General features: G+C 41.3%; 1 protein-coding gene across 1 annotated transcript in view; it reads right to left on the bottom strand.

The window, feature by feature from the left end:
• The window catches only part of TRMT2B (tRNA methyltransferase 2B), a 61013-nt gene that overhangs the window by 28892 nt on the left and 18686 nt on the right, over window positions 1-13435 (bottom strand). The window contains 9 exon segments of the mRNA XM_077745299.1: window positions 3972-4042; window positions 4993-5013; window positions 5016-5079; window positions 5884-6015; window positions 7813-7889; window positions 8578-8842; window positions 10854-10970; window positions 12821-13006; window positions 13090-13251. Of these exon segments, the coding sequence (XP_077601425.1) occupies window positions 3972-4042; window positions 4993-5013; window positions 5016-5079; window positions 5884-6015; window positions 7813-7889; window positions 8578-8842; window positions 10854-10970; window positions 12821-13006; window positions 13090-13251 (1095 nt within the window).

The following is a 13435-nucleotide window of genomic DNA, read 5'->3' as shown; positions in this document are numbered from 1 at the left end:
ATGAGACAATGAAAAGATGTTCTGATTGGTTAAAAATGGAACAATTTGAGTACTAAAAAATAATAGTAAATGCAGTAGACTTAAATCTGTCAAGCATTTTAAAAATCCATGAGTTCACAGTGATACTGAAACAAACAAATTTAACTGATCATTGTTTGAAGAAGGTTAAAGAACCAAGGATTTACCCTGTCCTCATTGTATCAGTACATCAGGGTAACCAAATAGTTGATAAGGGAAAGTGATTTTTAGAAGAATTCCAACTAATAAATGAAGATGACATGATAGACTAGGCAATGATCACCAATGGCTGCTAAAACCATTATGTGAAAAGCTAACAATTTTTTTTGAGAGAGAGAGAGAAAGAGAGCATGAATGGGGGAGAGGCAGAGAGACAGAGGGAGTGAGAATCTTAAACAGGCTCCACAACCAGCATGGAGCCCAACACAGGGCTCAATCCCACAACCCTGAGATTATGACCTGAGCAGAAATCGAGTCAGTTGTTTAACTGACTGAGCCACCCAGGGGCCCCGACAGGAAATTTTGTAGAGTAGATCATCCTGATTGAACTGAATCCACTGTTCAATCTTAACATCACCAAAAGGGCCTATAGACATACATGCATTAAAAATATTCTCTCCTCAGGGTGCCTGGGTGGCTCAGTCGGTTGGGCGTCCAACTTCAGCTCAGGTCATGATCTTGAGGTTTGTGAGTTCAAGCCCCATGTCGGGCTCTGTGCTGACAGCTCAGAGCCTGGAGCCTCCTTGAGATTCTGTGTGTGTGTCTCTCTCTGCCTTTCCCATGCTCATGCTCTGTCTCTCTCTGTCTCTCAATCATAAATAAACATTGAAAAAATTTCTTTAAAAAAATATTCTCACCTCAAATTAAATCTGAACCTAATCAACATTCTAGATCTACCAGTTTACAGGAAATACAGGGGATAGAGGAAGAACATTAAATGACATCATGAGAATTCAATAAGCAAAATCCAGAATGAGAACAGCTCTGTGTGTCTCAGTAGGTTGAACATCTGACTCTTGACTTCGGCTCAGGTCATGGTCTCACATTCATGGATTCAAGCCCCATATTGGACTCTGTGCTGGCAGCAAGGAGCCTGCTTAGGATTCTCTCTCTCTCTCTCTCTCTCTCTCTCTCTCCCCCCACTTGCTTTCTATCTCTCTCTCAAAATAATTAAAAATAAACTTTAAAAGTCTAGAACGAGAATTTCCACAGGAAAACCAACGGGTTTCTTCAAAAAAATTAAGAAGGAAGGGTACTTACAAATTAAAAGAGAATGAAGAGACATGTTAATTAAATGCAAAGTGTAAACCTTGTTTGAATACTGATTTGAAAAAAAAAAACAACTGTAAAACTCAAACCATTTATGTGATAAATAGGTGTCAAATCTGAACATTTACTGGATATATGATGATATTGGTTAAACATTTATTTTTAGGTATAATAATGGTATGAAGTTACATTTAAAAAATTAAGTTCTTTCTTTTATTTTTTAAATATTTCGAAAGAGAGAGAGACACAGAGTGGCACAGAGTGGGAGAGAGCAGAGAGATAGAGAGAGGGAGACACAGAATCTGAAGCAAGATCCAGGCTCTGAACTGTCAGCACAGAGCCCATTGCGGAGCTGGAACTCATGAACCATGGGATCATGACCTGAGCCGAAGTCAGACACTCAACCAACTAAGCTACCCAGGCACCCCTAAGTTCTTTCTTTTAGAACTCACACTGAAGTATTTACATTTTATATGATATAATGTCTGGAATTTGCCTCAAACTAACCCAAATATGTTGGTAGAATGTGAGGTGGGTGAAAGTATAGATAGAATAAGATTGTACACATACTGATAATTGTTGAAGCTGGGTAATAGATATGGGTAATAGAAGCTGGGGTTTATTATAACATTCTCTACTTTTATATGTTTTCAATTCTTCACAATATAAAATGAAAAATGAAAGGAAAATTTGCACAATAAAGGAAAATATAATCATAGTATGTGTATGTAGCTCAGGAGTGAATATCTACATAGCTATAACAATGTAAACACTAAATAATAATTTTGCCAAGAATTGTGCTATCAACATAGAAGAAAAAGGGTAGTTTGAGAAGAGAGACAAAATAAGAAAGAAATTCTTATATGCCATAACTGGAAGTCAACAAATAATATGTAACTTCGATAAATCAAAATACATGAGAATAATGTACTATTTGGAAATATGGAACACCAGAAGAAATAGCAAAATAATTGCTGTTGTTTCAGGGGATTAAGACTAAAGAGCAAGGAGGGGTGAGGCAGAGGAGCACAATTTTTCCTTACTAACCTGTTTGTAGTATTTGGTTTTGAAAATTATGTACTTATATTTCTTTGATAGTATTTAAAAATTTTTAAAAAATGTTTATTTATTTTTGAGAGACAGAGTGTGAGTGGGGAGGGGCAGAGAGAAGGAGACACAGAATCAGAAGCAGGGTCCAGGCTCTGAGCTGTCAGCACAGAGCCTCACAGGGGGCTCGAACTCACAAACCATGAGATCATTACCTGAGCCGAGGTCAGACGCTTAACCAACTGAGTCACCCAGGTGCCCCTTAAAAATTTTTTTTGAAGTTTATTTATTTTGAAAGAGACAGAGACAGCAAAAGTGGGGGAAGGGCAGAAAGAGAGAAAGGGAAAGAGAGAATCCTAAGCAGGCTCCGTGCTGGCAGTGCAGAGCCTGAGGTGGAGCTCGAATCCATAAAGCTGCACAATCATGACCTGAGCTAAAAGCAGGAGTCAGATGCTCAACGGAATCACCCAGGAACCCCTTTGATAGTATTTTATTTAAAGACTGTTTCTTAGGTCTTGGTGCTCTGGCTTTCTGCTCCCATAAAATCCATATTTTGACATAAGACTCAAGAGTAGATATTTAAACCTCAAATCTGTGCAAACTAGGGTTATCCTATCATCTTAATGGAATAGAATGTCACTACCACTAACACAGAAAGAGAGATAAAGGTATAAAAAAAAAGTGAGAACAACCTAATGCTATAATATATATAGTATTATTTTTATTACGATGGGCATCTGGCCTGTATTTGAGTCAGATACCAGGGTAGTGGGATCCAGCCCCACATTGGGCTCCGTACTGAGCATGGAGCCTGCTTAAGATTCTCTCTTTCTTTCCCTCTGTCCTCTCTCCCATTCACATGCTCTTGCTCTCTCTCTAGCCGCGTTTCCGTAGTGTAGTGGTTATCACGTTCGCCTCACACATGCTCTTGCTCTCTAAAATAAATTTTTTTTAAAAAAGATGTGTCCTATTAGAAGGCACCACCCAAGTGTCAGAAACCTAAATCATTAGGAGGGTGTGTGCTGGTAAGAATCAACAGGGAACAACAGAGTCAGCTGGGAGTCCCATTCAGCTTTCACAAGCAAGGCTTTTGACTTTTTTTTAAGTTCCACAAGGGCAGGTACCACATCTGTTTCAGTCATTATTGGATCCCCAGCACCTAGCACAGTGCCAGATGCACAGGAGACACTCAATAAATAGTAGGTGCATGAAGGAGAAGGATATAAAAATGTCTTAGAGGCCAACCTTATGATGTAGATGTCTTATCACTTATATCCCTTGTGGTATTTCTCAGGTCTGTTCTGCCAAAAGCACTAGTCTTCCAAATATTTCAGACACTTGCCACTTGTTTTACTGCCCTCCTTAGTACCTCTCTCCTAATACCTCCTTCCTATTAAATTCCTTGGATACCTGACATGTACAATAATGGATAAAGTTCCCTCTCCTGATCTCCACCTTCCCAGAAATGAAACACTAGCAATGTTCTCTCTCCGTGTTACAAGGTATGCTTACAGAAAAGAGCCCCTCCTCCCCTGTAGCACCAGAAGCCACTCTATTATTAAAATGTCAGGGACGCTACTATTACAGACTGCAATGCCTCATCACGTCATCTTCAACCAGCCTTTGTTCCTCATTACCTGTGCCACTTGATTGTGTTTCTTGGGGATGTTTTTCAAATGGTTAGACCACACACAGATGATGCTTCTGCCTAAAGAAAGAAAAAGAATTTGATTTACACAGTTTCCTTGATAAAAGATAATTTAAAAGAAAATCTCTGGCAATTCAAATTCCCTCCTTCAGAGAAGCATACACAGATTTGANAGCCATTATGATTTTATTCTTAATGGAGCCAGTCCTCAAAATTTTCTCACATGCTACAAATGCACAATATGACAAGGTCTGCTTTCTGTTAAGATTTTAACATGAACAGGAAATAAAAGTTAATGGGTCTTGTTTTTGTTACTGAATAATAGAACACTGACATCATATACTCATTTAATTCAGCACACAGAGGGGGGAAAAAGCCAAGTGCCTGCCCTAATGAACTATAGTTTAAGCATATGGGTATTAAACAGTGTGACTAATATAAAATGATAGTGTTTCAAGTGGATTTGTTGAAAATGGGTAAATGGAAAGTTCAGGAATGGAATCTGGGAATGGGTACTGGGATTAAGACTCAGAAATATGCCANTATGCCATTGTGATTTCTGTCACCACCACTAACCTCCCCTACCAATTATTTTAAGGCAGATTTATGACAGAAAACTCTAGATTTTAGGGATATGGATTATGAAATAGAAAAAGTGCCTCTCTAAAAAAGAGGAGCTCCTAGTACAGAAAATAGCATAAAATGATGATGATAATGTATGGGCAGCAGCAACAACATTAACATTTACTAAGTGCTAACTGGGGCTCAGGCATAGGACTTTTAAAAGAAAGGGTGAAGGTTGTGATTCCTAGCACTATGTTACAATGACTACCCACTAAAAAGCATCCAAAATTAACTTTGTGATCACGTTCTGCATCAGACTTCATCTTTCTCCTTTAAGGCTGCCATAGTTTCCACCCTTCTCCACTCCCATTGACACTATTCCTGTACCTTCCCTCTGCTCTCAGCCCTTGGTTTGTTATTTCTACTAGTCATGACCTTCAACTGACCTCTCCAAGTTCCCAGGTAGTTGGATTGCTATCTGGACCTCGGTTCACAGAGAAGGTGGACTTATTCCGGTAGCCATGGATGACAGGCTGGAGAAGGCAGAGCAGGAGAAGCACAACAGGACAAATGAAACCAAAGAGAACAACAGTAAAAGGAATCTAAGAATGTTCTCTCATGAGGGCAAAAAATGATGCTTACTTGGAAGGTATGGCATATTTGAAAGTGCATAGCTGAGGTCAAGACACTCCACAGATACTCCATAGTGCAAAGGAGTTTCAATCTTGCCATAAAGATTGGGGGTCAGCAAACTTTCTCAGTAGAGGGCCAGATAATAATTTTAGGCTTTGCAGGCCATGTGGTCCCTGTCACAATCACTTAACTCATCCATGCAGCGCTAAAGACGACACAGACAATCCATAACCAAGTGAACTCAGCTGTGTTCCAATAAAACCTTATTTACAAAATAAAGCACAAGTGGGAGACAAATGTGGCCTAAGGCCCATAGTTTGCCAACCTCTGCCATAAATTAAGCTCTGCCTCTTTGAGGCCTCATTAGGTTTCCAAAATCTGAAATATTTCTAAGGAGAAAATACTGTAGTGGTTGAGAAAGTAGGCTTTGCATCCAATAGACCTGAGTATGAACCTCAGTTCTGGCACTTTCTAGATGTGTTTTTGGGCAAATTATTTAATCTTTCTGAACCTCAACATCTTCATCTGTAAAATGATAGTGCTTACCCCTCAGGGTGACTATAAACAGTAAACTAAACAATGATGCATGCTAATAACTTAGCACAGGGCTCCAGGAAGTGCCCAGGAAGTGCTGGCTGATATTATTAGCTTAATAGCTAATAAGGGGACTTGGTAGATAAAGGATAGGGAAGTGGTGGCTTTACAGAGGGTATAATAGGATGGAGAAGACAACAGAGCCCCTCAGGTCTGGGTGTAGATGTCACATTGATTCCAATGAGCATTTGGAGGTAAGACTCTAGTCTCTGTAAAATTTTCTTCTGAGCTTCAAATTTCACCTACAAAAGAATATATGTAATGAAACAAAAAGTCTTATACAGCATAACCTCAAAAGAATGGAAAACAAACAAGATAAGAGAAGGCTGTCCCACAGATTCTTGGGTCATGATCTCAGCAGATAAGGAACTTATAATGAGGGAACAGCAACAGACATAAGAAAGTATTGGAAGAAAGGTCCAGAGTGAGCTCTTGTGTAACCTCTTCACTTTATCTGATCTTTCAGATTGAACAGTCAACCTATAGGTCAGTGCTGTCCAGTAGAACTTGCTGTGGTAATGGAAATGTTTTATGTTGGTATTATAATCTATATAATATGGTAACCACAAGCCACACATGGTTAGTGAGCACTTGAAATGAAACTCGTGTGACTGAAGAACTGTTTTTATCTTGTTTAATTTTAATTAACCTCTGCTATAATGTGACATATGGATTTCTACACTATGCTATACAAAATCACACAAAACAAATCACAGGGCATTAAAAGTACACTTGTCTTGGGGGGCCTGGATGACTCAACCAGTTAAGCATCCGACCTCGGCTCTGTTGATGATCCCACAGTTCGTGGACTTGAGCCCCACGTTGGGCTCTGTGCTGACACCTCAGAGCCTGGAGCCTGCTTTGGAATATGTGTTTCCCTCTCTCTCTGCCCCTCTCCTGCTCACACTCTGTCTCTCTCTCTCAAAAATAAATATACATAAATTTTTTTCACAAAGTACACTTGTCTTGATGAGCACTGTGTGTCAGGCACACATATTCCAAAACTTTATCGGTAATGCATACAGAAAAGAAAGGAACTGGGTGCCTGGGTGGCTCAGTTGGTTAAGCATCCGACTCTTGATTTTGGCTCAGGTCATAAGTTCACGGTTCATGAGTTTGAGCCCCTGCATCAGGCTTTGTGCCAACAGTGCAGAGCCTGATTGGGATTCTCTTTTTGTCTCCCTCTCTCTCTGCCCCCCGGCCCTCCCCCACTCTGACACACACTTTCTCTCTCAAATAAATAAACTTAAAAAAAAAATAGGAACCTAACAAAAAGAGTAATACAGTTTTCCGCATGTTAAATGATTGAGAAATGTATAGATGTATACCACAAGGATGGCACTTTACCCTGACAAAGACCTAAAGTTTTCTTGTGGATGTGTCTGTCCACTTGTGAATTATCATGAAGTGGTAAAAGGAGGGTTGTGTGTCACACACAGAAAGATCTAGCAGCAGATGTGGCTGAGTGTTGTTCATAACACACTCGGTGCACTGTGGTAACCAGTAGACATTTGAGGTATGTGTGCATGTTCACTTTATGTATTCTTATGCAGCTCAGTTCTACAGGGTGAAGTTTCTTTCTTTCATCTGGTGTTTCTTGTGGACGAAATCACTCCTAAGCCAATGTGAAATGTGCGTTATGTTCAAATTGTTCCCTGATCTATCAATCCCCTTGAAACAAATTTCCATTTTTAAAGCAAGCATTATAGCAGAATTGACTGTATTTAAAATCAAAGAGCCACATGTAGCTTAGTGGCTACTGTGTTAGAAAGTGCAACTATATATAAAGCAGCAAGAGTACTTGCTACTCACACATACAGAGCTACAAGAATAACAAACAAGCAAGAGAGAAAGGAAAAGGCATTTCGATATATGGCTACAGAGTTTGGAAGACATAACAAGCGTAAAGTTAAAATTTCATTAGCATTTTAAGCACCTGCTCGAGCATCTGGGTAGAGCTGTCCAGTCAAGGTCCCTACAAGTCTGGCACCATTCACCCTGACAGAACGGAGGAGTGAAGACTTAAGCTGGGTACCAACCTTGAGCTGTTCCTCATAGCTCAGCCTCCAGAGTGGCATCACAACATCAGCCAGCCTTAAATAAAATAATTCAGGGACTTCATTCATTATATAAATATGTACTGATTACCTACTATGCATAAGTACTTCCTGCCACCATTTTTTTCTGGCATTTTGCTTATTCAGAAAACCTAACTCTCATGTACCTGGGGAGATACAGTCTAGAAGAAGAGCCCATTTTGGCGTTGTCTACTTAACAAAGCAGAACAGATGGGCATACTTAATATAAGAAAAATCCAGATTTATCAGGAGGTAATTAATCATATTACAAAACGCTTCACTGTTGGGTTCCTTTAAATAGCTCACCTCCCTAATGCTTTTAAAATATAATTTGATTTAGAAAATACATTTGTTGCATAAATTGAGGTATATTTGTGTTTGCATGGCTGCAACAGGACTATTCATTTGTAAGCCATCTGATCTCTCTTTGGATCCCTGATTTTCAGCATACCTGCCCTGGACCTTTTCTTAGAGACAAGGTCCCAGTTTAGGATTTCATTTCTGTGAAAAACACATGTAGAGGCAAGGAGACTATTTTCTGCCATCACAAAGCATTTCCATCAATGTTCCTCCAATGCCTTCAAGTTTGTCCTGGGTATCGTAATTTGGGTACCCCCGCCCTTGAATCCTTGCAATGCCATGTTAATTACATCAGACATACAGAATTTTAGTAAGCCCAGAGATTCAGACTTAATAAGGGGAAAGGATATCAGCCTGGGCCTTAACTTTCCTCCCAGGAACCATTGAGTTGTCCAAGATGGCTTGGTTTCTTCTGACTTTTCTGTCCTCTTTGACACTTCTTGCCTATCACATGGGTGAAGTTTTCCTTACATGCTCTACCCAAAAAGAGCTGTGACCAACCTGGAGGTACTGTGCCATACCAGGGAAGCAGTCCTCATTTGGAGATGAGATCCACCCTGGAGAAGAAACACCCCGGGCTATGCATTGGGACTCTTCTCTTAATCCCTGCCAAGCACTGAAATATTGAAATTCACCTGCATGAAAGGTGAACAAACAGAAATTGGGAAACAGAAGCACAACTCCCAAACCCCTTCATTCATTTACAAACCCTTATGGAAACTCAGCACCCAGCACAGTGCCTGGCAGAGTCAATACTTGGTAAAAGCAGGCCTGCTGAAAGGAACTGAATTACTGCATGTCAGGCACTGGCTTAGGTTCTCACAATAAAAAGGTAAGAAAAATACATTCTTTGTCCTCCAGGGAAGAACTCAACTCCCTTGGATACACTTCTATGGCTAATCCCTGTTTATATTCTACCCTCCCACCCAAAAACCAATCAGCCAACTAATATTTAGTAAGTGCTGACTACGTGCAAGGTACTGTGCCACACAAGATATGACAAGGGTCACAAAGGTTACAATCTAATTGAGAAGTTTAAGTGCAGATGCAGGAAAAGACAATAATAAATAACACAATATGTTTAGTTCCTGACAAATGCTCAGGAAAATCTTCCCAGAGCAGGTAAGCCTTGCACCAGTTCTAAAAGGATGTGGTAGATGAATCAGGTGTTTGTAGGACAATGGCTAGACCAGTCTGGCTAAAACAGTCATTCATATTAGGGAATAGAGGAAATGAGGCTGAAAACTTACATCAAAGTGAGATCTGGAAGAGCTTTAATGCCTGAATAAAATACGGACATTATTGTAAAGGCAACAGTGAGTTGAGGGAGGCTTATGTAGAGAAGATGAAATAGGGATGTTAATAAAAAGCAAGTTCATGGTGGCTCAGTAGGTTAAGCGTCTGACTCTTGATTTTGGCTCAGGTCCTGATCTCACAGTTTGAACCCCATGTACGGCTCTGTGCTGGCAGCATGGAGCCTGCTTGGGATTCTCTCTCTCTCGCTCGCTCGCTCGCTCAAAAATAAATAAACTTTTTTAATGTTTATTTCTTTTTGAGAGATAAACTTTTTTTAAAAAAAGTTTGTGTTTATGGGGCACCTGGGTGGCTCAGTCAGTTAAGTGTCTGATGTCAGCTCAGGTCACGATCTCACGGTTCGTGGGCTAGAGGCCCACATGAGGCTCTGTGCTGACAGCTCAGAGCTTGGAGCCTGCTTCGGATTCTGTGTCTCCCCCTCTCTCTGCCCCTCCCCTGCCCGTGCTCTCTCTTTCTCTCAAAAATGAAAAAAACATTAAAAATAGTTTTTAAAAAGTTTGTGTTTGATGCATGTGTTTGCAGTTGTAAGGAAAGTATCCAAGTGGAAATGTCTAACAAGTAAGTACAGAAGCAGTACTACAAGTCATGAGAGAAGTCAGGGCTAGAGATTTGGTTGAATGTCTATAAGAAATACAAGGTGTAAGATTCTTTAAAAAAATAGCTTTCAGTAAATAGAAGAGCAAAAGGCCAATGACTACGTCTAGGAAAAAGGCAATATCTGGAGAATAAGAAGAGATGCTGGTGACCCAGAAGAACATGGAGCTTAGAGGCCAAGGGAGATGCCTTTAGGTAAGGCACTGACATATCCAGTATGTCTGAGGCCAAAGAAAGAAGGGAATAAGGCAATAGTAAGTGGCAGACAGGAGGGACAAATGAAGGTTTCAGATCCTAGAAGGCGGCAGACCTGGGTGGTCCCCTGGCTCCACCACTTACTAGTTACTTGGCAAGTTAATCATTCCCTATCACCTTTCTTTTTTTCATATGTAAAATGGAGACAATAATCATTCCTACCTCATATAGTGGTTATAAGAATTAAATAAAGGATAAATAATAAAAAGTAGCCAGCAGAGGATTAAATAGAGATGAAGTTTGGAAAGGTCTGAGCACAGCATCTAGCATCTGGCAAAAACTCAGTATGTGTCATGATGTTTAAAGACAGTATGGGACTGGGTAGGGGGAGCAAGATTGGAGGGGGGAGTGGGGGGAGTTAAAGTAAGAGTAACTAAATGGCAAAAGCTGTAATAGTTAGAACAGGTGAGGGCCTCTTATTGGAAGGAAGAAGGAATCACTTTTCCTCTAACATGGGACTCAGTGTTTTGCCTATTTACCTTATGGTGCCTGATCACTGCTGTGTAACTTGTTTGAGCACCAAGAATATGTGAATGGAGTTGGCTGGACACCTTAATGATGAGCTGTGAAATTACCTTTTTGCCCTTGTCCTCTACCTTGGATTACATCCCAATGTTAAGTCATACCTAATTCAGAATACACATACACACACACACACACACACACACACACACCTCCAATGTATGTAATAGATTTATTAATAGATTCCTCCATGGCTTCCTCTTATTACTGTGAAATTAGTATTCCATGACCACTAGGTAACTTAAAGGATGATGACATGGGTGCTATAATATTTAGCCCATATACCATTTTGTGTGTTTACAAAGTACTAAAGAAAGCAACTGTCATAACATGGAAGCATTTGGGAGGAATTTCAAATTTCTAACAAAACAGATTTTAGCTGTCCCAAAGTTCAGGTGTTAATACATAGCACCCTCCACCCAATTTACTCCCAGAATGAGGCAAGTCGTTAAGAACACGAGCTTTGGAGCCATATTCTAACCTCAGCTCCGCCTCTTAAAAGCTATGTGACTTTGGGCAAGTTACTTAAGCACTAGGAATCTCAGTGTCACCACCTATCAAAACAGGACTAGTAACACTTACCTTTCAGGGTTGTGCTAAGAATTAAACAAACTCATAAATATGAAGTGCCAGGGCTTTGCCTAACATAGCAGGCATTCAACACAAGTCGCTGAACTTCCTTAGGCTCTGATATGAAGCACATCACTTAACTTCTTCATGGTTCTACGTGTCACACCTACAAAACTAGTAGCATGTAATAAAGTATGCAAGTGCTGTTAAGATAAGTAAAATTATGTGGGAAACTTAAACAAAACACAACATAATATTCTGCATTAGTGCCTGTTAGAATGTGGTGATCTTAAGGCCTGCCCTGGACCACCTATTACTATCAAGAGCGTGTGACCTGTAATAAACAGTTTTTTAAAGTGACACAAAGGTATGTATTGATATGAAGAAAAGCAAAGGCCAGAGAGAGGAAATGAGTGAAGAGGTAAGAGACAAAGAATAAGGAATGGGCACTAGGAGGGGAGGAGGAGGTACACATTGCAGGAAGATGGAGTCATACTGGCCCCTTCTTGTGCAGGCTCATTTAAGGATTGGCAGAGAAGGGAAAGGAGAGCTGAGGATTGAAGACAGCTATCCATACCCCCACAACATTCAAAAAATTTTTGAGTGTATGGGTCCTCTCACTGGTGAATGCCACCATGACTGTGCTCCACTTGTTCTGTACCCCCCCAAGTAGGAGGGCCCTTGTCCATCTAGGTTTCTTCCACCAAATCATCAGATATGGTCTCAAATAGGACCCTACCATTGCCAACCAGTCATCTTTCCTGGTAAAGTAAGCCTTTCATCATATGAATTTCTACAGTGAAATATGGTTTTCAGGGCAAAATAATACCAGTCAAAGTGAATTATATTTATTTGTTTCTTGATGTCAGAGGGGGCATTCACCCACAGAAAAGACTGTTTTCTTTTCATAGCTTTTCCTGTTTTAAATAAATGCTTGGGTTAAAAAAAAAAAAGTGTGAAATCTGCTCAGTTTCTACCTCAGGAATTAATTGGAAAGGGACTCAGAGCTACCAGATAGGGTCCAGAGCTACCAGATAGGAAGGTAGACTAAGTCTCTAGGGCTAGGATAGCTAACCTGCCTGAAATACTCAGAGAGGTTCCAATATGAAGACTATGTGGTAGGTCTGATCCGTGTGGGGTCAAGGAGCTTCTTCAAGCAAGGATCCTGCTTCCACTCTCTGTTCACTTTTCCTTCAGTTAGCCTAGTCCCAGACACAGTTCCTGGATAAACCAGACAGACATAAGGGTGTAGTGCTGAGTCCTCACTGAAACCCATGTTCAGTCTGTTCCTTACCCAACCAAACCGCTTCACCAGCCCCTCCACCCACCTCTTCTTTGGGCAAGTTCTACCCACCTTGTCTGTAATTAAGACTCTCACTGAATTTGGGCGGGGTGTGCAGAGCCAGGGGAGGGCTGAGGTCAGAGGCTGACGCAGGGCTGGACACAACCTCGTATGGAGAGCATAGTAGGTCCCTTTGGCGTCCCAGCCGGCCTGCTCAATGCCCCGCCCCGCGCGCAGATTGGCTCGGTAAGAAGTTTTCTGTACAGTGAGGGTTCAATCGGGATTTCCAAGCTCTCCACGTACGCCCCATACCTTTGCAACCAATAAATCCTCTTACGAACCTGAGGCAGCAAACGAAAAAGCCAGCCAACGGCCTGAATAGCTGCTGCTGGGAGAGTCACTTCCTGGTACGCAGCACGGCTCAACTCCCGACGCACGCTCAGCCAGCCAAGGGCAGTGCGCGACGGGACGCGGGGCTCCTCCCAGGCGCCAGGCAGCCGGCCCTATTCCGGGCAGCCGGTTTCGGGCGGCCCATCTCCTTACTTTGTCGGAGCACTTCTCTAGAAACCTTCCGCCAAATCACTCAACGCCCCGTTATCTCTCCTCCCCCGCCTGCCCTTCCTAATGTTTCTCCACGAGGTCCCCTCTCCTCCTTTCCCGGCGACCCCGCCCACCGCCAGCACTTCC

The sequence above is a fragment of the Crocuta crocuta genome, unplaced genomic scaffold (genome assembly GCF_008692635.1).
Source record: "Crocuta crocuta isolate KB4526 unplaced genomic scaffold, BGI_CrCroc_1.0 scaffold588, whole genome shotgun sequence".
Lineage (NCBI taxonomy): Eukaryota > Metazoa > Chordata > Mammalia > Carnivora > Hyaenidae > Crocuta > Crocuta crocuta.
This window is presented reverse-complemented; position numbering and strand designations above follow the sequence as displayed.